The 25,813-nt window shown below is 41.5% G+C and overlaps 1 protein-coding gene across 2 annotated transcripts in view; it reads left to right on the top strand.

Annotated features, from left to right (window-relative positions):
* The window catches only part of chrnb1 (cholinergic receptor, nicotinic, beta 1 (muscle)), a 32,828-nt gene extending 9,759 nt beyond the window's left edge, over positions 1–23,069 (top strand). For both annotated transcript variants that reach the window (XM_061709673.1, XM_061709674.1), the window contains exons 4-11: positions 139–248; positions 6,145–6,253; positions 6,332–6,476; positions 6,671–6,856; positions 7,599–7,822; positions 14,892–15,067; positions 22,398–22,545; positions 22,718–23,069. In XM_061709673.1, coding sequence (XP_061565657.1) covers positions 139–248; positions 6,145–6,253; positions 6,332–6,476; positions 6,671–6,856; positions 7,599–7,822; positions 14,892–15,067; positions 22,398–22,545; positions 22,718–22,858 — 1,239 coding nt within the window. In that variant the 3' untranslated portion in view covers positions 22,859–23,069. The remainder of the gene's footprint in view (positions 1–138; positions 249–6,144; positions 6,254–6,331; positions 6,477–6,670; positions 6,857–7,598; positions 7,823–14,891; positions 15,068–22,397; positions 22,546–22,717) is intronic.
* Positions 23,070–25,813: the final 2,744 nt, after the last annotated feature.

Here is a 25,813-nt window from a genome sequence, read left to right as displayed (position 1 = left end):
AACAAATTGGTTACACTTGTAAATGCAAAGTGTCTGCCGGCTGCTGTTTCTCTTCATTTACGCCGTCCGTTTGATGTTCTCGTAGGTAATCACATCCGGGCTGAACTCAAAAACAACGTCTTCTTTAACTTCTAACAGGAATGGACGGATCATCGGTTGACATGGAAGCCGAAGGAGAACAACGGGATCGAGGTGTTGCGTGTCCCCGCCGCGAAGGTGTGGCTTCCAGACATTGTCCTCATTAATAAGTAAGACACACTGGTATTAATTATTCATGTGGAGAAAGTGTTTAGTCACTGCTACATTTCTGGTGTTGTTTGGTTTCTGAACGGCCCTTAGGGGGGATTCTGTTTGCTCGGTTCTGTTGCTCCTCTGGGTTTCCCTTTTTTACTTCTTTTTCAACACTTATTAAACTATTCTCACACCACTGGATGTAGAAAAGTGGTTTAAATGCTGCAGTGAATTTTGTCGGGTGATTTTTGTGTCGTTTCTGATTTATGGGGATTAATAATCATATTATTGAAAAAACAGAGTTCAGAGTTTAAAAGGTAAACTGAGCAAGCCAAGATAAAATATTCTTTGGATGTCTTCCTGCTGGTTTTGTTCTCCAAGTGCTTAGGAAAGCAGGTTTAGTACTTTTATTATCTCCTATTCCATCTGGAAGTCTGGAATAAAAGATAAATCCAGCCCAACGTTGCTCCCCACATCTTTTTTTTTTTTTTTTTTTTTTTTTTTACCTTGTCTGCACACATATTATTGATTGATACCATGACGGTAGAAACCAAAAGTGTATATATGTGCATTATTACTATATGTAATATATACATATATATACGCACACATATGCGTAGACATACATAAATATACACATACAAACCCAGTGTTTTTTTTTTTTTTTTTTTTTTTGGGGGGGGGTGGGGGGGGGGGGGGGGGGGGGGTGACGACATCCACTGCCAATCCAGGAAGCAGGAACACACGGAGACACACGTCAAGCACTGGAAATCTGCAACAAAAAAACCACAAACAAAGCACGAAACCGGCACGGAGCCATCCAAAACACGAACAGCAATCGACCTAAATCTTGAGATCTGATCGCAGTCTGAGCTAAGCTATCGCTACCGCTACCTAAACCCAAAAACTAGAGAGCCAGCATGCAGGTGAACAAGCCAGTGTGTATGTCTATGTGTGTGTGTGTGTATGTATATGATCATGCATGTGTGTGTGTGTGTGTGTGTGTGTGTGTATGCATGTGACTAAATGACTATATGTGTGTGTGTATGTGTGTGTATGTGTGTGTGTGTGTGTGTGTGTGTGTGTGTGTTTGTGTGTGTGTGTGTGTAATAAACCAAACAAAGCTCCACCTGAAGTGTATCTATAGTGGGGGAGGGGGGGGAGCAACCCCGCCACCCGCGAGACCAGAGGCCGACAAGGAAGAGCCCGGAACCCAGGCCACCGGCAACCCCACAGAGGGGAGAAGTAGGAGGGAGGCAACCCACCGCCTGCGAGGCCCCCCCCCCACCCGGAGCGGCCGAGGGGGCCCGCGGGCGGGGCCCCCACGGCGCGGAAAGAAGCAGCCAGGGATCCCGCGGCGGCGGACCGCGACCCAGGCAATCCCCGGCCACCCGGTCCGGGCCGGACACGCGGCCAGGAGGCCCTCACCCTTCAGGCCAACGACCCCCACCCGGCAGGGGGCCAGCCTGCCCGGAGAGACAGAGCCGCCCCGGCCGCCGACGCGGGCAGGCGCACCCGTCCCCCACGAAAGTGGCCCTCCAAGACCAGAGGGGCGCCCCGCCGTAGAGGCAGCGGGGGGGACCGGAGACGGGCCCGGAGAGAGGGAACCCCCCAACAAGGCGACACCCGCGCAGGCCCGACAACGGAGGGCCCCAGACCCAGGCATCCCATTCATTCATCCATTCACCTATTCGATACCTATACTAATAATAATATAATATACTATACATAATAATAATAATAATACTAATAATAATAATAATAATAATAACCATCTTTGTATAAAATAATATTGATAAATTATTAAGTTTTTGATGCTCCCCACATCTTGATTCATTCTGTCTCCTGTAAATAAACACGAGGGCTGCATTTCAGTGCTGTTGCTTTTTCTTTACTCTTTGAATTTCCAGTTTTGATCAATAATGTTTTACACGGCATCTTTTATATTATAAATTTGCTTGACCCAGCAGAAGGGAGGGGGGTTTCCATGATACGTTTGCTTCCAGTCTAATATCAACTGAACTGAAGAGAAAAAAACTGAAGAGAACTGAAGAGAAACTGAAGAGAAAAAAATATATATATTTTTTTTTTAATTCTCATTAAATTATGGAATCATTTTTCAAAATGTCTCAAAATATGCCTATTTGTGGAAAAAATATTAGTATTTGAGTTACATAAAAGCTTGTTATTTGTTTTCTTCCTAATTGTCCTTGTGGTCAAGAACCCCCAACACAAAAATGGTTTGGCCGCTGATCAAAGTTTGATGTTATCATTTAATTCAACCATTAGAATGGTCAAAATGTCCGGTCAGCACAAGTCCGGTGCTCAGAAAAGAAGAGAAAAGAGAAGAAGAGAAGAAGAAAATAGAGGCCTCATAGATTCTCTACACAAATATTTTAAAAAGGTGGTGACGGTGAAGCTGGAATTAATAAAGTCAGCGTAGAGCAAGGTAAGAAACAGCGCAGCCAACGTTTACCAACCTTGTAACTTAACCTAACTGGCTAGCTCTAATGTTAACGTCCATTAGCTTGTTTAAAAACCTGAAGAGCAGAGGGAGAGGAGAGGAAGAAGGGGAAGGAGAGATCCGGGCGCAGGGGGGCCCATCTTAGAATATTTTGTCCCGGGCCGCGGCAAGACTGTCAGCTGCCCTGGATGTATGTGCTGCTGGGTCTGTGGCTTGTGTTCAATATCAAGTTAAAAAATGAGAGTGAGAGAAGCTTCAAGCGGCAATGCTTTTAAATTTTTTTTGTTTGTCTCGGCGCTGCTGAAAAGTCCGTTGGTAGCCGCCAGCAGTTATGAAGTGACAGATCTCCTGGTAGATCTGGTCGTTCCTTATCTCCGTCTAGATCCCTTTTTAATTCTCTCCTCAGCACCAGGTTTATGAACATCTGCACCTCAGAGTTGGATCATGAAACAGACTTATGCTGCCGTTGCTGGTTGAATAAAATGAAGAAGAAGTCGCTGTCAGAGTCTCTCTTTCGCTGATGTCACATCCTGACTCAGACGTCTGACTCCAACCCCCCGACCAATCGGTGGCCTGTAGTGTGATGATCTCAGATACAGCCGACTCAGCCGCTTAGAACCTCGGCAGAGTAGAAACAGAAAAGTATCTACTCGGCACGTTAGACCCCTAGTGGAAAAGAACCAAACCGAGTGGAGGCAAGCCGAGCTGAGTAGGTTCTAGTGGAAAAGTGCCATTAGGTAGGAGCACTGGGTGACAAAAGACCAAAACAAAACAAAAAACCTTATGGCTCAAACTCAGCTGTTTTCAACAGCAGTTTAAGCTGCTGATTATCACTCAAGACTAATGTTCGCTGCTGGCTAAAGGGACGTACAGTGAAAACGTACAGCACTGATGCTGATGGAGTTTCACATCCCTCCATTATGGGCCAGCCAAACCACAGTTTTGTGTTAATAGAGGGAGACTGGAAAAAAAAAAACAGGGAACTAAAGGTTTGTGTCTTTGTCACTTTGTAAGTGAAATCAGTTTAGTTGTTTTTTTGAGAAGACAAGAAATCATGCTTTTTGGACTATAGAGCTTGTGGGTTCTGTGGTTTCAGCATCTGTACATCAGGCTACTCTGAAGAGTCCTAAAGATGTCTCACTCTCACTGGGAAAATAGGAGTTTGAAGGTTGGATCAAGACCTTTGGCTATTTTGGATGTTTGCACAGCTGTGGTGGGACAGTTGTTGCATCATTTGTGTTAAACACTTTGCCTGGAGCCACTTCAACCTTTTAAATTAGTGAGAATCCCATTTCTGAACATACCATGCAGCAAAGGCGTGTGGCTATGCATCGAAACAAAGAGCACAAATAAATTTCTCTCAACTAGTCACAAGTCACGAACGAGGTGCTTTGCCAATTCAGCTAATTGCTATTGTGACACACCCAGATGTTGACCATACAACTCCACAGGAACATCACGCCAGTCCTGCCAGCAGACATTTGCTTAAAGACCAGTGCATTATGGCTCTCAGGCAGTAGACAGACTGCAATGTTCCCATCAGGGTACTAGATAATCTGGATCCTAGGAGCAGCAAGTGTAGCCTCTTTTTCTCTCATATCCCAGCACACATGCATGCTCCCATTAGCATCACTGTAAATATCCCCTGTGCTCCATTCATCAACACTTTATAGGCAATTAAGCAGCACGGCTCGCTAATAACAAAGCTGATGGCACCACTCAGCAACTTCAGCGGCTCCAACTTGGAGCCTCACACATAAACACTAAAATATGAACGTCCACACAAATGCAAAACGTGTGCATACTTCCAAGTTTACATGATCAATGACACCCTGGTGGCAGTGGCACCTAAACTGATAGAGGATTTTAGGAGGGATAGCTTTTTAAGGGCACAAACTTCTCCCTGTTCAATTACCAGAGCCATAAAAACCAGCAGTATGTACAGACAGAAGGCTAAAAATGTGTCTAATTGGTTTGACAAAGCTGCTGGGGATTGTGCTTCAGACTTCATTCTGGGTCGAGTCCAATCCAGATGTAAGAAAAGTTGTAGTTCCATCCCCCCCCCCCATATTAAAATGCCCAACTTTGCAGCAAACGAGGCCAACACCTGTAGGATCAGCCAACTGTGAGCTAATCAAGCAGCAGGACGAGTGATGGAGGGTCACAGTGGACCTCCGCTAGTCAGCTCCGGCAGGACTTGATCTGGAAGCTGTTTTGGTAGGAACACTTGAAATAAATATTTGATAAAAAACAGACATTATCGTAGATTAGCATATGCAAAGTCAGGCAAGCTTAAACTGCTCACTTCCTGTGACGTAAATCAGGTCAACTTGGTCCAGTTGACCTCCGGGCCTGGCTTCAAAAGCACTCTTCAAAGGCCTTGTCCCTTTGGACCTTTGGACTGTTGCTCTACTTGCTTAACTAGCACTACACCTTTGGTAAAATAAATAATAAATAAAATAAAAATCTTGTATCTTTTGGTTTGGTTTGTGTGATTTCCTTTTTTATTTTTAAATCTAGTACCCAGTGCATCGTTCCCTGCCTTTATGGCAGGAAAAGTTTGAAGGTATTCATTCCAAGTTTTTGCATCATTTAAAATATTGTGTCTATTTTACTGCACCAGGCTGCCTTTCAATGAAAGAAAAAAAAAATAGCTGGAAAGGTTAGAGAAAAAGCAATAAACTAACCTCAGTCCTATTCCAGATAAAATCAACAATGTTCGGATCGCCCGAGAATTTATTTCATAGATTTAACTTCATAATCTTGCTCTAAACTGAATGTTGTTCCTCACTAGTTTTAATGAAATGATCAAATGTTTAAAGTTTTTAGGGTTTAAACAGATTGGTCAGGTGTTTTGTGCCCAAACAGGATTAGTTGTATTAAAATCATTAACACAAAGATGAATAAGTGTTAGGAGGCCACATAGTGACAGTGCAGGGTTGGCAGTTGTGGTCCAGAGACCAGATGGGACTTTGTAATTCCGGTAAAAGAACTCAGTCCAGGTCAAAAATCTGATCAAGCAGGCGAGGCCATCAAACAATCAGTTACTGCAATCAGGTCAGAGCGAGGCAGAGAGGTCCCAAAGACAATCCAGGCCTGATCTGATTCAAACAAGCCTTATTGGCAGAGGCCTCAATGAGGGCAAGGCAGAAGAAAAAAGGAGGAAACAGGTTCGAGGAAGCGGGTCAGGCTGAGCATCAGCAGGAAACTGGCTGGAGAGCAGTGTCTGCAGGAAGAATCAAACGCAACCTGGCACACAGAAAGAGCTGTGGACTTGTTTAACTCAGGAGGAGAACAGGTGAAACCCATGAGAGGGATTAGCTGGCGGGAAGAGAGGCACAGACGGGACATCTAAATATGGGCATGGGACTGGTTTGGCAGGATTATGACAAAAGATAAATCATAAAACGTGGATTTGATGGATATTCCATGTCCTTTCCTATTTGCAGTAATGATGGGGTGTTTGACGTGGCCCTGCGCGTCCACGTCCAGGTCTACAGTAATGGCAGGGTAACCTGGATGCCCCCTGCGCTTTACTGCAGCTCATGTGGAGTTCAGGTGAACCAACAACCTATAAACTGATTTTTCAACCAAACTTAGTCCTTCTCTCGTTTACTAACCTGCTCTTTGGTCCAGGTGGAATATTTTCCATTCGACTGGCAAAACTGCAGCATGCGGTTTCGCTCCTACACCTACGACTTGACAGAGATTGACCTGCAGTACGCGCTGGACTCAAGAGGCAATGAGATCCGGGAGATCCAGCTAGACGATGGCTTTAGTGGTGAGCAGGAGCGGCATGATGCTTTGTTCTGCACGCACTCCTGTCAGGCCTCCTGCATGGTTTCAGGATGTTCTTCGTCTTGTTGAATAACTTGTTTGGATTCTCTTGCAGAAGTGTCGTTGCTTGTGTAATTATTAGTAAACGTGCCTCACTCAGTTAATATCACCTTTTATTGCCTTTGAATGTTCCTCCAGAAAGTGGGGAGTGGTACGTCAGACACAGGCCGTGCAAGAAGAACATGAACGATGACCTCTACGAGGAAATGACCTTCTACCTGATCATTGAGCGGAAGCCTCTGTACTATATCATCAACATCATCATCCCCTGCATCCTCATCACTATCATCGCCATCTTTAATTTCTACCTGCCTCCCGACGCAGGTAGGTGCTTTACAAAACACACATTTTCTGTGAGCTGAATTCAACTACAATCATGTGAAAAATAAAGTATGCCATATTTCACTTCCAATCTTATATATATCAGGACATAATAAAAAGAATCATGTGATCCGAACCAGATTCTGGAATTGATTAATTGTCAAAAACGACTTGTCATAGTTTACTTTACAAAACTAAGGAAAAATGCAGAAGTGGTGTGTGAAGAACCGCTGCTGATCACATACAATACCACATCACACACATACCTGGCATCAGTAAACGTGATGTTCTTATAAAAAGGGTTCGGCAGTTTTCTGTCTTCTGGGTAGTTAGATACATTTTAACATACAACTAACGAGGAAAGATAAAGCAGTGATTTTAAAGAAGCAATCCTCATTACTATTCAGTCAATCTGGGAAAAATTGTAAAGGAAATTCCCGAACAAAACAGTCCATTACTGAACAGTTACAGATATTTTTTTTTTAATTACTGTTTTAAACAAAATTGTTCATGCCTGTAAACGTTGATTTTATTCTGTAGTTGGTTGTTCAAATTTTCTGGACTTCCCTGTTGGCAAATTGCCAAATATGTCCGCTTTTTTCTTCTCTGCATTTACTCAGTTGGTAATGTGAGATCCTACATTTTAAGCCTGTATGGTCAGCCTCCCTAGTAAAAAACAAAAAACGGCATACGAAGAGTTGGTAATAAAAAGGTGTGCTTATTCTTTCTTTTCCATCTCCGCCAGGTGAGAAGATGGGACTGTCCATCAATGTGCTGCTCACACTCACTGTGTTTCTGCTGCTGCTGGCGGATAAAATCCCAGAGACCTCGCTGGGCGTCCCAATCATCGTGAACTACATCATGTTCACTATGATCCTGGTGACCTTCTCTGTCATCTTGAGCGTAGTCGTCCTCAACCTTCACCATCGCTCCTCAAACACCCACAAGATGCCCATGTGGATCCGAAAGGTCAGTGTCCCAAGTACAGAAAACATTGCATTGTAGATAGAAATAGAAGCTGTAGATTATCATAAACTGGATACTTATTTTAGAGGAGTTTATGCATAAAACTAATCTCCGATACTTTGAAACTAATTAATCACAAACTTGCTTGATCTCATGCCTCTATCGACCTGCTCAGTGCAGTTTTTGTCTATCTTTATCTGCTTTTAGATTGTCGGGGAGAATCGCTTTAAGCTACGTCTTGCACCTCCTTTACACTTATGTGATACTTTTGGAGAAGCGTTCATTCCTATAAAGTTGTTTCACTTTAAACAATGTAATGAATAGTTTCTCATCCATGTCAGCAATGAGATTGTTGCAGCGATGTTAGCAAGGTCGTAGCACAGCATCGTTAGCATAGCCGTTTCCATTACAGGTGCAAATCTACCGGTATTATGTCTCAGCTTTTCCAATTGTTTGATTTTGGTTCAAACAAACACACAGATTCAAACATATCCAACACCATAAGCTTTGACAGGGTGACTTCAAAGTCATTTCCTTGAGCTGCCAGCCTTCGATGGAGGAAATTTAAAAAATATTGAAAAATAATAAGACATTGGATTCAACGCAAGTCGATTTGCGCTACAACACAAAAAAAATGACCAGCAACTCATCTCTGGAAGTCCAGTGTCAATTTTTTGTTAGTATTCAAGTGGCACTTTGTTGCCTCAACGTAGTGAATTGTCTCAACAGGTAATTTGTTATTGAACTTGGTGTTTGGTTAATTTTGTCACAGAGATGGGAGTTTGGGTTAAGTCGACACAGTCCTCGCTCTTCGACCCGTAAGTTATACCGTTAACCTCCATCAGTGGCTCCTTCCCTGACCGTACATTAAATGAAGTTAATTACAAGCCTGAGCAGCAGCACCGCACTTGGTTCGGAGTTCTGTCGCTGTTTCAAAAGGATGCTCACCTCACCTCATATACTTTTACCGGCAGGTGATTTGCATGGTTTAGTGGGACTGAACTGTCTAGTGCTGGTTTCATGGAGTGGGGAAGGATCGTGTAGGGCTTTCACTCCTGCACTTCAGATCATCAGTGATAAGAGCTCATTAAATGTGGGTGGGTTAAAAGTTTTTGCATAAAGCATCTATTTGGGCAGAAATGTATTGCTGTTTGCTTGGATGCTAGTGGTCCAAGTAAAACTGCCGTCTGTGTTTTACTCTTATCTGCAAAGCGAACTGGAAGCTCCACCGGTCCATCCCCCAACCAATTACAAGTCAAACTGTCCTTTGGCAGCCCGCCGAACCGCACATTGACCCCATTGCTCCAGCCACTAAGGGGGTCAGGAGCCAGTGTTCTGATCCCAAGCCCGGATGAATGTGGAGGGTTGTGTCAGAAAAAGGGCATCCAACATAAAACCTACGCCTAATCAAAATGCCCAATACGACGATCTCCTGCGGTGACCCTTAGAAAAGGGGGCAACTTTTCTTTGACCAAAACATTTTATTTGGACCTCAGGATGTTTAGATTTTTGAATAAGAGAAAACATTTTATTTAAAGTTGCTATAAAACAACTTTAAACCACCAGCGGGACAGTAAAGCAGCAGGACTGTGACAAAAGAAGCAAAGCTGATACATTTCTTATGTTTTTCAAGGTGTTTTAAGGCTCACGAAAGAATAGTTCACCAATTTTATCTATTTCTTCAGAGGATTTTTTTTGTCTGTCAGTTTATTTTAAGTGAATGAACCTGATTTATATATAGAGCAAAGAAAGTTTTGCCTCTGATTAGGTCCGTGTCAGAAACTTCGGTAATGGTGATAGTGCCATGATGCTTGTAACAACACAGACAGGCCAAGTGCACAATTTATTTTCTGCTATGTTGAGATAAGGTCAGGTAAGGCAATAATGTCCAAATATTTGTTATATAACAGTTTGTATTGAAAAGAAGTTTTACCATTTTTATCTCAGCAGATCGTCCTACAGATTAAATTGCTTTTTACTTGACAATTTACAAATTTGGTCTCTTGCTTGGTCGCTTTGTTGTTTTCTCTATCATTACTTTCTTCAGCATCTTCGCCACTGTAGTTATGAGCTACTTTCATTTTTGATGTGTGATAGTAGCTAGGTGTTACGAAATTGTCACAGGAGACAGCCGGCATAAGGTCCAATAAGGTCTTCAATAAAATCCATAAGGTTTTTTTCTTCTTAATAGTAGGGATATAAGACCACAATATCTAGATGATACTTCCTAAAACCAAATATCAAAAATCCAAATATTCCTTCAATTGAAACTGAAACTGATATTTTAATGCAAAAAAAAGTCATTTTTATTTCTTTAGCAGATATGGGAATTATCAAGTTTTATGTTTTTGGCTACTTATCACATAGTTAGGACAGAAGGAGAACAAACTTTGGTATATTCTACAGAATAACTGGGTTTTTCCCCCATTCTGCTTCTTTGGTAGCAATGCTGCTCCAACACACCTGGGTTAAATTAATGGACCTCATCAACTAGTCGAGTGTGTAATTGTTAAGTGTTAATGACCCATTCCTTGAAGCAGGTGTGTTAAGAGCACTGTTTCAGACCTAAAATGAAAATCTAAAGAAAAAAAAGGCAACTTTACATTTTCTGTCAGCATAGCATTTCTAACACAGCACTCAATTAATCCTCACATCCCAACTTTACTGGAACATAAACGATACAAGTAGCTTCATCAAGATGGTGAAAAACCCAAACGGCGACATCCAGCTTCTTGGTCTGAATCAAACCTGAATCAGTTGCAGTTCCTTGAATGACCACTGGGGACTAGTTCCAAATAAGTGTCGGTCTCAATTGACCCCCCCTGTTACAAATTACACATACAAAAAAAAAAATATAGTAGGCTAATAAAAATACAAAATTAAGATACATATGGTGAACGACTTCTAGCTCGCTGGCTAGAGGGTCTTACTGGGCCTCCTCTTGAAGTTCCCCAAGTCCTCGTTTCAGCTTTGGACGTAGTCTTTCCAAATGTTATAATGGGGGTATCATCAGAAACGAGGAAGGCTAGACAAATGCCATCAGAATAAATGTGAGGTAATGCTAATTAGCATCCCAGGTCATTAATGGAGCTCTGTGGATCCAAATATGACATCAGTTAGTATTAGCTGGCCGAGCAATGCCAGGCCTCATTTCAGCTCCAGTAGGACTTCAAATGTAATTTTATGAGCAACATCTGTTGGGCAGAATTGAGAATATATTTAGGTAGCATGAGCTATCCAGCCGGGCTAAAATAGCTAACTTCAGCATGAACTGAGCCGTATCAGTTGGGTTCCTATACTTTTTATACACGCTATGGAAAAAATCTAAGTAAGCTAAATTCTGTTTTCTGTATTCTATATAGCATTTTTTATTATTAATTTATTCATCTTCCATTAAACTTTTAAAGAGAAGTTGATGTCCCCTGAGACCCATAATGAAAATGTAATTTTATAATATACGGGAGGTGGCAATAACATCACCCCTCTCCAGCTCTAGAATTGCTGTAGGGGGGTAAATTTAAAAACAACCCTCCCCATTTTGTAATTGCTCAGTTGGACAATGAACAGCTTTGCACTAGAAAATGCCCATTAACCAATAAGATCAGCCAGAAGGGAACCGTTAACTGCGCTGACTGTGTGTAGCTGCGAAGCAGGTCCTGCCAGTGTCAGACTGTAAAACCGGTTTTCAAAGTTGTTTTACAAGTAGGCCATGCCCGTTTCCATCATTGCCCAATTAGGCAAGGGGAACTTTTTTTTTTCCTCTGCATTTATTATTTGGCTCTTCCTTCCTTCCACTTCAGCTTCTTCTGTTCTGCTGCCATGCGTTTGATCTGGATTTTTCCCGAGTTCAGCGTCTGAGTTTTTTGGTTCCACCAGAGGAGCACAAAGACATGAAAATGCAAGAGCAGCTGAGTTACCGCTGCTATCGTTGAGGAATAATGCCTTTGTAGATGAAGCACGGCTCCCTGGGGTGCAGTTGTGTTACCAGCCTATCGCGATGCAGACTGTGAGAAATCTAACAGATGCCACAAAAGATCAATGAGAAGGAAACTTCAGTGGATATTAAAACCGAAATTGATCTGCAGGGGCTTAAGATGAAAGACGGAGTGTCTCCTGTCGTGTTTAATCACCTTGAAATGAATCAACTTGTGTATTGTACGAAATCATAAAAGATGGCGATCTGCTTAAAATTAAACATATTTCACGAGTGGGTATATTTCAAAGCAGAGAGAATTTTTGAGTGCGCTGATTGACTAAAGATACATTTATTTTATTTTGTAAAAGTACCACATGGATTAGTTGATCTCTGGAAGCCCTCTAGTCAAAACAAGAGAATCTTTGAAAATATTTTATAATAGAGGTATTAACTTGAACCTGTTTGCCAAGACTTTAAGATACTTTGTAGTACGAGTAGACGAGTAACGGTGATTGTAAACACTTTGTTTACCTTTGACTATCCGTCTGTACAGACAACTTCCATTTCCCTGTGTCCAAGTTAGATTTATGGTAAAGAAATGTTACTATATCGTCTAACTGAATTGAGTTTTGCCTTAAAAAATGTGTTTTTAATGCACAGAACTTCATCTACTCTGGTAACAACTTTCCAAATATTCACCAAATGAAAGTTTTTGAATGTAAACTATCAAAAGTGAAGGAGGAGGAAAATTCCAGGCTTGTTAGAAAATTAACCAAGAAATAATTTAAGTCAAACATGATAGTTTTTAAAGAAGCTCTATAGGGTTTAACCACAGAGATGAGGGAAGAAAGTAGTCAATGTCTGATAAAGAATACAGAATTGAGAGGAAAGTAAATGATTTTTGTTCTAGTTGTTTTTGTGATTAAAATATATACGTCATGCCCAGATTAATACATGGGTCATTGCTGGATTTGTTTACGTTTCAAAATGAAGTACCAATTTTACAGACCATTTCAAGAAGTTTGTCTGGGATTTTATTTTATTTTCTTTATTTAACTTTACTTTTGAAGAAAACAGGGCAGTTAGCGCATGGGCCCATGACATGGGTTGTTTCCTATGAACAGTCATGAAGAGAGCGAATACACGGTTTACAGGAAAATTAGATGCATGGCTGGGGGTGGGGGCGATAACGGAGGATGAACAAATGGAACTTAAACCACCAGATCGATTAAAATAAAAATGAACCAGCTGAATATGATTCTATATCAGTGTAATAGTGAATTATAGTCATGAAAAATACTTTGTTTTTTTTTAGAGGCACTGTGAAATTATTGTATATTTTCAACTACTGGTTGTAAATCATAAAGGACATTGAAAATTATTGTACAAATACAAAAATTATCACACATCTTGCAACACTGTTTAATAAACAGTGTTTTTAACAAAAATGCTGCTCAGCAGGAATCCAAAGACAAATCAAGATCCCCACAATCCGAAAATAGAAAAACAAACTGGAAAGAAACTCAGGACCAGAAGCACATGTGAGAAAAGTCAATTTATAGACAGGCCTGACTAGATACAGGTGGCAAAAAATCTGTGACCTGAAAGTCACTATGAAGTAACACAGAAGGGACCAGATTTTCAAAATAAAACAGGAAGTTAGCAAAACCCAAAACAGGCACTAGATCGTTGCAGTTTTAGCCTTAATCAGCTGAGAATACTCAGTCAATAGCTAAACAAGCCCCAGAAATTATGAGATCTTCAGTTGTGCCATGAATTAAAAAAAAAGAGCAATTAAAAATAGTAGTGATGTGCTAAGACTCAAATAAAAACACCAGCAAGAGATTTTGTATCTGTTCAGCTGAAATGAAGTGCCTGGTTTGACTGGATTGTAGACTGCTATGTGACCAGTGTAACAATAGAAGACCCAGCGTCACGTCCCGTCGCTCTCCGTTTAGCAGCCTGTCTCCACTCAGGTTTCTGAATGAGTCAGTGGTGCGCTGTCTCACGCAGACCACAGGAGACATGACGGCTGTTTCAGCAGATGATGGAGAGAAAGGTCAAGGGCAGTTTCACTCTTGTTTACATTATTTGCTTGTGAATAAAGTCAAAACCAATATGAAATGCATCATTTCTACATCAGAATTTTCTCCTTGCATTACATTTACTCCTCATTTTCAATGTGTGGTATTTACATCCATTAATCAAAGCTTTTTAAACAGCAGATCAAAAGAACCATTTACAGCATTTATGATATTGATCAAATCTATCATTTGATCCTTGGATGTGCAGTCTTATTACTCAAGTGCTTTGATATTCCTTTGACAGGCAGCTGCCAGCAATATATATATACAGTATATTTTATTCTTATCAGGACATGTGTAACATTAATTTCTATTCCAATTACAGATACTTGGGCGCTGCCCAGTAGTACTATAGTCTTTCACTTAAGTGCTTCACTGGAGCATCCAGAGTGATGTCTGTGCCCAAGGACACAATGATAGCCAGTTGAGGAATTGGAGAGGATTACTCGTTGGCTTTCTCCTCGCTCATTATTCAACAGAAACTGTTACTCTAAGGTTATTTCAATGCTAAATTTAACCATTGGATTCAATTCTCAACCGAATGAGCAAATACACAGTAAGTTCATTCCAGATGTCCTTTAAACCATGAGAAACGAAAAGTACGAAACAAGTTAAGTAAGACCAGGACAAAGGTGCAGGCAGGAAAGCACGTTTGGTCAAACTTTGGCCCATATCTAGTTTTCTTGGGGCCACATTTGGCTTTGACTGATGGCATTGACCCAATGTGAGTGTGGCTGCATTAGCCCAGGCAAGTTCAGGAAATCTGGACCATATCTTGATCATACAACACATGCCAAAGCCAGGTTTGGCACAGTTCATGAATTTTGGTACACATCTGACCCCCATCGCACCTCCCAGCGCCATAACTGGACCCAAATGTGTCTGTTATCTGGGTTGTGAGTAAAGGTGTACATTATGGTTGAATAATCTTGTACAATTATAAATGTATACATTCATAAATGGTATCAAACTTTTTTAACATTTATAAACAATTCAAAAGTGGTGCTTTCTTCATAAAGTAGGTGATGGTTCTGCACCTTAACATTCCTCTTCATCGTCCCTCTCCACCTAGATCTTCATCCACATCCTGCCTCCTTACCTGTGTATGCTGCGGCCCAAAGTGGAGATCCCGCTGTCCCTCAAGTTCAATCCCCGTCGCGAGAAAGCCATAATCAGCATCAGCAAAGTCTGCGACGAATACTTCATCCGAAAGCCTGACTCCTCCATCTTGTTCCCCAATCCTAACAGGTGAGGGGGGTCCTGCTCGGGGAAGTATTTAAGAATAAATCTGCCTTAGATAGGATAAATCCAACCTCACATGAACAACACATGATAACACTGTCATAATTTAGCATAAAAAAATAGAAGCACAATGTCTGCTTCCAAAGACATTCAAGAGGAAAGAAGCATCCAGGTGCTGCTGATGTTATTAGAGTAACTAATCATCCGCAAATGTGAGCACCTTTTACAAAAGCACTTTTCTGGTACGGAATATTTTATTGGTTTTGGACTTATTTTTGTTCCTGTTTTAATTTGAAAGTCTGTGTCCTTGTGTTTAGTTAATAGTTTGACTTTCCTTGGTCCCATCTGCCCTGATTATTTGCACCTGTGTCTCATCAGTCCTGAGAGTATATCTTGTCTCGTCTTTCCCATTCTCCCGGCTGGTCCGTAACTGTTTTGTTTCTCCTGTTGTTGTCCTGTATCGTGCAGTTTCATTGGGTGTTTCATGTTTAACTTCTGTGTGTGGGTTTCTAGGGGAGTTGGGTTGTCCTGAGTTCTGTTCTGAGTTTAATTCCTGTTGGTTTGTAGTGTAGTATCCCTGCTGTCCATGGCTTTTTGTTTAATAAATTACATTGTATAACTTCACCTTACGCCACCTCACCCACATTTGGGTCCTGCTACAATCCTAATCGTGACATATTCAAGTGTGTGTGTGTGTGTTAACACCCATTAAGGAGAACATTAGAGAGTAATGCCCATCAACCTTTGCAGGGTTATCATAATGGGTGATGGGTTTGCATGTTTTATTACTTCCTCTGTAAGTGCTAAAGGGCAAAAGAAAACCAATGCAAAACATGAGAACACAAATAAATGAACCCAAATCAAGCAAAAGAATGGGAGAGGTAAGAACACAGGAAAAGCGAAACCCTACATTATAATCCTCTAGGTGGCCACTTAAGAAACTGCCATTGCATATGCAAGTAACCAATAGGAGAGAAGCAATGCAACAATGTTGGTCTTTTACTTTGCTCAAGCCTGTGTCAAGTCTCTGAGCAAACACACTTGGACTTTTCTCAAAAATCCTCGTCACACATTATAAACCTCCACAAACTACCAAATTTAACAAATCTACATTGGACCATAAAAGCATCTGTTCTGGATGTAATCCACTTCTCCCCCGGTGACAGCTGGGACAGACCTAGTCCACTCCGTGACCCTGAATGGGGGTGAAGCCAACAAAAACTGAACAGGGAACAAAACTGCAAATGAGTTCTGTTCTTTCTCACCTTGGGTTTAGTCTGTGAGAGGAGGTTTGAGCAGTCAACTGTTCAATATTCAATGTTAAACATTTCAAGGTGATCCTGTGAAGTGTAAAACCAAGTTTTCTCAAGGTGGAAAGTCCTCCATAAAAGGAACTCGGATCTTAAAATCCAAACACCTCCCGTGGAACCCAGATTGATTATTTTCATCAAACGGTTTACAAACTGCTCCCCCTGAAGCTGAGGAGTAATGAGCTGGATTTGGGCCAACTTTGACAAACAAAGCGGTAACAAACTATTTAGTCTAACCTTAGTCTCTAGTCCTCGCACACAACAAATGGGTGACCTTGTATAATAGTTAGAACTGTACATCTTTCAGCTTTGTGACATCCTAACCAGCCTGTCTTAATTCTGCTCCATTAGTGCACTTGAAAAATGTTGCCCACAGTGTGTAGCTGTCTCTCACACTCCTGCAAGAAATGAAATATGTCCGGGGGAGGAGGGGGGGAATTGTTGCTAAAATAATAATGACCTGCGCAAATTGACTCTGACACATACGAGCGCGATGCTTCATGTCTTCGTGGAGGAACAGAGGGAGGATGGGGGTTGTGTTAAAGCAATTTGATGAGGCAGCAGTATCTCTCTGGAGCCCACACATACACTAGCAAGCACCTTCTTAATTGGGTTTAGTGCATGTCTTGGCACCAAATGCAGCCAGTTTTAGTTGAATTAGTCTCCTGAATAGTCATTTACTTCTCGCTGATGAAGTGCTACTTTGAGCCATAAAAGGGGGAAAAAAGTGGAGAGGTTAAGAGGCCAAATTGCATTTCTTCCGCTCTCCTCCTCCTTTCTCAGGTTTTCTGCCTACCTGAAGGAGGGCTTCACCTCTCTCAGGCCACAGCCTCTTCACCTGCCACCCTCAGTGATGGCTGCGCTGCATTGTAAACTCCTAATCTCATGCACAGAATACCAAACAGCTATGTTCTCTCCTTCCCGTGGTTTAAGGTCACGGTGCCACACTGCCCTCTGGTGGGCCGCGTTCACACCTGCGGCTCATTTATCCGGGGAACATCTGGGACATTTTTACAGGTTTCGGTACAGGCAGAGCCGGATTAAATAGATGGACTACACTAGGCAGACTGTGATTTTTGGGCCCCCCTCCATCGATGTCATTTATGAATTGAAATCTTAAACTTACCAAAGTTAATTTTAAAAGTTAATTCACATTTACATAGCATAGTCATAGTCAAGTTGGTTCTTTGTATTCCAAAATAAGTCATGTGTTGTATATTAAACAGTCTATCAGACTAGTTCTTTATTTTTTTTGGGCAAAATTTTTGGGTTTTTCGGGTCAGATCGGGTGTCTATATGCGCAATTTTAACTCTCCAATTAGCAAAATACTGGATACCTTCCCCTGCCTCATCATCATCTCTTGCCTCGACGCGGGGCCCCACGGCTGCTTGAGACCCGGTCAGATCGGTGATTTTTGTAACAAATTTATCAAACGAGCCTTTCAGAGAGGCATTAAACTCTTCCATTTTCTTTATTTTTTTCCTTTTTCATCCCCTGATGGAAATTTCCTGAATCTGTCTCGTTCTCTCAACATTGTGTGACAGTTTGTTCCAACTCCACCCATCTGGATCAGAGCACCTTGTGTCAATGCGCTTGGTCTGACGCAATTGTATTGAACAACAGACACGCGCATCATTGCACATATTGATATGCACAGACTAGTACACATTTAGGTTTGTAATGGAACGTGACTGTTGATATTTATATGGGAAAAAACGAGAAAAAAATTTTTTTGGAAAAAAAAACAAAAAAAAATGACCCATAGCGCGAGGCCCCATGCGGTCGCACGGTTCGCACATCCCTTGCGGCGGCCCTGTGCGTATGAATGCGTATATATATGTATGCATACTAAATATAGTAATAATGCACATATATATATGCCTTAGGTTTTTACCGGCATGGTATCAACCATTAATATGTGTGCAGACAAAAAAAATAAATACATTTTTTTTTTTTTTTTGTCCCTCTGTCTGGGCCCCTCCCCTGTCAATCGGGCCCTGGGCACATGCCTAGTTTGCCTTTGCGTTAATCCGGCTCTGGGTACAGGAAGGTTTATTAAAGCCATTTCTGATTAGATCTGTCACCTGCGTTGTTTAGGTACAAATGCCATGAACAGAGAAAATCTGATCCATGCACTAATCAGTTTGCGTCTCGTATCTGATTTATTATCGCATATGAATGAGGCCTGAAGCCAATCACAGAATACCTGAATCTATGTGGCTTTTTTACTGCTTCCGCATCCACTGGTCAGACTTGTGCCACATTGGGAGGGGAAGAAATATCACCTGAATCCAGCCTAAGAGACTCAAGAAACTAATGACAGAAAAGAAAAGAAAACAAAGTGACTAATCACAAGAGTAAATCACAGACAATGTTGTTAAAGCAGTCATCTTGAACCCTGGTCCTCAGGGCCTACTGTCCTGCAAGTCTTACGTGTTTCCATGCGTCATCACACTTAGTTTTAATTACTGGTCTTCATCATCAGCTTGTCATCAAGGTCTGAACAAGTCTGTTGATGAGTCATTTGTATCGGGGTGTGTTTAAACAGGGTAACTTCTAAATCATGCAGGACCTGAATGAACCTCATCACTGAGAAATAGACATTGACTGTTTTTAATTAATGACTAAATAGTAAAATTAATAGCAATAGCAATTCATTTCCCTTTATTTGGGAATTATTAGCTGATGTGCCTTTATTTTGCTAATATTTAGAATGAAAAAAAAGTTTATTTTTTTTAGACTTGTTAGGACCGTCTTGTGAAAATTGCTGAGTGACAGCAGATTAACAGAAGTGTCTCGGCGGCCGCGGCAGCTCCTGGCACTTTAGCAGAAGAACGCTGGCAACTGAAGGCAACGAGTAAACGGAAACCTTAACACATGAACTCCGAGACTGACCTGTTCTTTGTCGGCTTTAAGTGATTTACTAATGCCTCGTTTTAAAAAAGGCTTCGCTGACATCACCCCACACATTCTGTTGACATGAACCCTTTTCAGTTCCGCATTTCTCCTGAGCGACTCTTCAAATTCCGTTGGGTTGATAAATATGTCAATGCTGCTCTTCTAAAGACACTCTCTTTTTTTTAATTTGAAGGTTTTCATATCAAAATTGCAGGAAGGATTTAGGAAAAAGAAGCTACTGTTGAGTCGGAGGCATAACAAGTCCGGGAGATCCATGGAAGACGACAGATTTTGAACTGAATGGGTTTCTTCATCCCCAAAGGGACATTATAATGTTGTTAAATCAGTTGAAAGCTTTTGATGAAACATTATATGAACTCTGTTTGTAGAGAGTAGCAAAGGAAATTCATAATCAATAGTTTATGTCTAAGCTGCCTAAACTCTCTCTGCTCATATTGCCTAAAATGCATAAAGACGTGTTGGTGTCCAGAAACGTTCCTGCATTCATGTCTTAGTGAAATATAGTGCTGAATTCCTGATAGTCCCGCTGTGTCCTCATCAGTACTCCCAGTCGGCCTTGATTTATTTACCTGTGATCTCACATTTCCCAAATGGATGAGGAAATTAATGGTTTCAATTTCCTCCTCTTTACTTATTTACATCAACATCTCCTCTTCAATTCATCTGGATTTACAGTTTTAGGTTGCCTTCACCCTGCACAACCTTTTATTTTTTTTTTTTTATCGTTTGATTTCACATTCATACCAACTTTGAGGGGGAGGAATATTTTGTACCACGCCAGGAGGGTTTACATAAAACAATAAATGTATTTCTAATATGAATGATTGAGTGAACTCAGCCGATGGCTGGCCGTTATCAGTTCCTCATCCTCATCGCTTCCGTACTTAGGGAAGCAACCAGCCGTTTGTTTTTACCCATGTTTAATGGGATATCCTGCTGTAAATGTCTGATGCCACCTCTGCAGATATTTCGGCGGGTTTCAGCTGATGGAGCAAAGCTAACTTTCACATACCGAGGGTGTGTTTCCATCAATTTCCGAACATGGCCGAGTCACGCACAAAGAAAAAATGGGCTTCAAAACCAGTCTTCAGAAACCAATGGGTCACGTGACCTAACCCGCATTAATTGATTTGACCATAATAATAGAAAGGTGAGATCATTGGTGTCATGCATCAATCAAAATTCCTCCATTATGGTCTCACTTATATTTTCTGCTGCTGTTGATGCAAAAGAATGGTGCCAGTGCATCTCAAATCAAAATCTGAGAATCAATATCTACAATTGGTGGCAATTCTTAAACCAGCGCCACTTCAATCTACAGCGACATAGCCGAGCTCGGGAAGCTCCCTATCGACTGACTCAGCACCTTACATCGATGGAGATGAGTTGTTAATATTTATAGCTTCTTCATCTTATATGATGGAGAAGGGACAGACATTAACAGCCTAGCTCCGCTTGTTGATTCCCCATGACCACGATAGGGGGAGAGAACATTTTATCTGGAGCGATGATTGTCTGATGAAGCTGTGTAAAGTGTGATTACATGTCAAAGAGTCCATTTGATCCACATTTACCGTGATTAGCAGAGTAATGTACGTCGGGATTGTGGACTTTTCTGTGCCAACTCTTGTCCCTTTCAGTGTGAAACCTCCTGGTTTAGCTTCTATCTCTACAAAAACCCCGTCCCCATGGCTCTCATCTACAGGAAAAGAAGTAACGCCTTTGAGGGTCAAATTCTTTGTCCTTTGGATTGACTTTTCTCTCACCTCACTAGACGCTGCATTTGATTTGTTCCAAGTGTTGCTCTAGTATTTCCACAGGATCCACCTCTGATGTGAAGTCACTCATGCTGATAAAATGTGCTCCACTTTACAGCCGTCTTTTTATAATCCACCCCTTACACTGCCAGCAGGTCTTATTGACTATAAAGTCAACTGCAGTCAAACAAAGTTGCACTGGAACACACCTAATGCAGGACAGCAGCTCGTTGTTTGTTTGCGTTGGACTAAACCAGGCCCGAGGCAAACATTATGCAAACACATTTCCCGGTGATGTTAAATAAAGAAGAAAGTCCTGCACAACAAACCAGACCAGGCTGTTTTAAGGGGCGAGAGAATAACTCCTGACTTTTTTTACTTGCACCTCCTCCAGTGTGAATGTAAACACAAGTTTATTCTGATCATCTCAACTTAATTCTGCATCAATTACATCACTGCAAGTTGAATGTTACAACACAGTTTGTAAGGTGAAATCACAATCTCTGCTAATATGTAATATTTCTAGAAGTAACAGTTTTCCCTCTTTATAACTTCAAGTTGCAGGAGGAAATTTGAGGTTAAGGGAGAGGGCATTTAACCCCAATGAGGACACAATTTTAAAATCGTGAATACAAAATACATCAAAACCAAAGGCACCAATTTCAGAAAATCTCCCATATATCAAAACAGCTTGAACCCCTCACATGAGTATTATTCTGGTGATTTGACAAAGAAATACTATGGACACTGCAATGGAAACATCTTATTCTTTATTCTCTAAGACCTCTCTAGGAGTCTTTCATTCGCTTTTCTGGAAGGACTGACTCGTCTGGAAATTATGTAGCTGGAACAAAAGTAAGAGTCATTTGCTCACATGACTCTAAAAGTTGTACACCTCTCCTCCATGAATTCAAGGATGGTGAACTCCAACATTAATGTTTAAGAAACCACCTATTACAGATTAGATGATATGTAAAGAAAGGGACTGAAGGCGGAGTGCTAAGAGTAAAGGAGGGACTGCAGTGTTTGCATCACTGCACCCTGCACCTACATTTTTCTTAATCTATTACCACGACAGCCCAACAAATTCATGGTGCTCTCTGGAGATTTTAAAAACTTTTTTTTTCTGCAAAACATTCAGTTTTCCAAAAGTCTACCAACTGATTTTAATTTTATTTTAATCTGTTTTATTTTTCCTCAATTCCCACAACAACATAGCAAGTTCCCTTCTGGGGAATGAAATTCATTTTTCAGTCCGGTTCAGTTTAACTCACAAGACCTCCAGTATTTTCCCTTATGAGGAGTTTTCTGTGAAGTTTATGTGCATGTGATTGTGTGTTGCTCCACAGGTACCAGCCAGAGGGCATGATCACAGATCTGAAAAAATTCATTGACGGTCCAAGTAGTTATCTGACGCTACCCGACGAGCTCAAGTCAGCCATGGAGGCCATCTCATACATCGCAGAGAATCTGCAGGGCGAGAAGGACTACGAAGCTGTAAGTGGGTTACCTACCCTCCTCTCTGGTTTCACCTAATCATTGGTTCCTTTTTAAAGGCGTGACCTAGGTTCTGATCTGACTTTTGATCTCTTCTATCCATCCTTTTTTCAATCTTCCCAATCGTTCCCGCCCCATCTTCTCCATCTCTTTTTTTCAATGTGATCAACAGCTGAAGGAGGACTGGCAGTACGTGGCCATGGTGGTGGACCGAATGTTCCTCTGGATCTTTGTCATCTTCACAACTGTGGGCACCTTGGCCATCTTTGCTGACGCTAGTTTAAACTTCACCCCCACTGAGCCCTTCAAATAGAGCTACCTTCTTAAACTAAAATGGGGAAGTTGTGAAACTAAGACTAAATGACTGTCCTGCCAACACTACTCTGTCGAATTTTAGTTACTAATGTAACAATTCAGCTGTATTTTGTAAATGTTATATTGTATGTACTCCATTTAACTCATTTATATGAACTTGGTCGCTGCCTCGCTGCTGCAACACCAGTAATAAATAAAAACCTCATTCACCATTGAGTCAACCTTTGGTTGGAGCATGTGAAAAAGTGATTAAACATTTTAAAGTATTGATTATTGCATGGGACAAAGTGACATTTTAGCGTATCATACCTTTTACATATGCAATGCTAGTATCCTTAATATGCTTGTGTACTCTATTTTAGCATTTAGCTTCAGTGGAGCTACAGTGTAGAATATGCACATGCTGTGTTAGCACATAAACACCAAGACAAACTAGATGCTATAATGAGCGTGCAGTGTGCGTTTCAATTCCCTGTGTCAGAATGTGACACATGGTTAGTGAATATTCCTGCAGCCATTGTAGTCCCATTTGCACTTCAGACATGTGTGTGTGTGTGTGTGTGTCCTCCCATTTGCATGCATGGAGGCTATTCTTGTTCTGCTGTGCAGAGGGGCTCGCCAGGTCGATTCCTGGCGGCACCACAAGCCTCTCAAAGTGTCTTGCTTCGGACAACAGTGCTCCACAACTCTTTATTTTTCATTACGGTTACATGCCTCAAACACGCATGCCTTTCAAATCTGCTGCTTTGACTTTATTTTTCCTTTTTCATTTGAATAAAGATCTGAGAGCAGGATAGCAAAGGCACCGTCTGCTGTCAGAATGCTGCCGTGAGAGCTGAGAGCCTCGGTCTATCACCTGCCCAGCCGACTAAGAATAGTGCACAAATGCTGGCACTGGTTTTCTAGATGCTTTTGTCTGGGCTTCCCTGAAATGTCTGTGTGGAAAAGCACTCAAGAACAAACACACTGTGATCTCTATTATTGAAGCATTTGAAGGCTGAAAGTTTGCAGTCATTCTCAACGACGCTGCTGCTGCGATGGCACTTACTTCCACTCCACAACTGTTATGCAACATTTCGGCCTTGTAGCTTTTGAGAGGACAAGCTGTTGCACAGAAAAGCACCGGGGCCACTCTGACTGTTATATTAATAATGGGAGCTCTGGAATGTGGGGGGACAATTTCAGAGACATTTCCCCTTCTATCAACCCTTAATGTGGTTTTGATTTATGGCCTATTTGTGTTTTCACACTGGAAACTCTGACCAGCGGGAGTTAGAGAAGAATAGGATGACCTGAGAAGCAACAGAGGACAAAAAAGTAGAGCCGGAGATTGCTGATTAAATTCAATTTAATCCATTGAGCTGGTTCACAATAAAACAAGTTGAATTAAATGTCATTGTATTCTAATCACATCCAATTTCTAATAATTTAAAATCCAAGTTCATATAAAACTAATGCTTTTGAAGCAGACTAGCAAAGGAAACCAATGGGTCACATCACATACAGTATTAATTGAAAGGGGACCTATTATGGAATCTAATAGCTATTTGAAACAGGCCTTGAATGTCTTTAAAAACAAGCTTTTGACTGTTTTTGTTAAATAAATGAGAAATTCAGCCTCTGAGCCATGTCTTTATCTTCCCATTCTCTAACCTCCTTCTCTATGTGGGATTCTGAGTGGGCGGGGCTATGATAATGAGGCTCTGTGCTGATTGGCTGCCTGAATGACGCGATACACCGCTACGAAAAAATGGCGGAAGCTCCGGCCGGCGGAGTTAGTTGTGGGCGTGGTTTCACGCATGGGAGGCCAACCTATGTAAATCGCTCCCGTTGTTACGTAACGACGGGAGCAGAATCTGAACGGCTCGTAGATCCACATCATACTGGACGGCTCATCCGGGCGGCTGTACAGACACTGCAGAATTTGGTTGCTTTCCTCCTTCTCTGAGTTGGCAGGCTGAGGGGAGACCACTTTATATATGTTAAAGCAAGAGGAAACATGTTTTTTATAATAAGTCTCCTTTAAATTCAAATGCCCCATTCTGAGCACTCAAGGTTCAGCAGTTAACAGTGGACCAAGGTCTCCTCCAGAACCAAACTTGGTGACGGGGTGTGGGGGCGGCATCTGCTTCCACTGTTTGGGGAGATGTAGATATTCCAATAAGCACAATACATAGGCTGTGCTATGGAGAGCAAAGGGAGTGGAGTGAGGACACTGTCAAGTCTAACATATTGAGGTAGTTTTATGGGGCCTTGGCCATTGGCTTGTGTTTCCATTACCAGGAATTGCTCCGCAGTGAGAATTTTTGGGAACTTCTATGGGAAAAGTCTTCATCTTGATTCAGTTTCACCACGGGAAACTTGCCATGAGAGGATTGGTGCTGATTGGGTATGTTGTAGGCAGAAGATGACATTTAGCCATCTTGATGTCCACTTATATTTTGTGTTCCTGTCTCCATCATGAAACTGCAAACAGAAATGCAGCAACTATCTCAGCTGTGTCCCAAAGTGGTTTAAATTCTTGATCACTGGATCCTACCTGGTCCAACACTGCAATGAAGGCAGGGGTGCAGAAAGGGACAATGCAGCCTCCAGTCTTTTCCTTGTTCATCCTTTAGCCTTTTAAAGGCTTTGCACATGAGAATTTTGAATTATATCCCGGATTAAACAGAAAACCAATGATGCTATATAATCGGAGAAATATTTCTTGTGCTCAACTTCTCGCTGCAGACTTTTGATCAGCTGGGGGCTGATCACAGTGCTTTTTTGATATTCTGATAAGGAGAAGCTAAAAGTATATGGATTTGTTTTCTGCATCACTCTGAGAAAGGATGTTTTTAATTTTGGCGTCAGTGCATCCTGAAAGAATGCAGTGAATTGACTGAAGGGAGGTCAGCACTTTCTCATCTTGTGTAATGGACTAAAAAAAAATTCATGGCCCTTGAAATGCAGA

The sequence above is a fragment of the Cololabis saira genome, chromosome 20 (assembly GCF_033807715.1).
Source record: "Cololabis saira isolate AMF1-May2022 chromosome 20, fColSai1.1, whole genome shotgun sequence".
In the NCBI taxonomy this organism is placed as follows: domain Eukaryota; kingdom Metazoa; phylum Chordata; class Actinopteri; order Beloniformes; family Belonidae; genus Cololabis; species Cololabis saira.
This window is presented reverse-complemented; position numbering and strand designations above follow the sequence as displayed.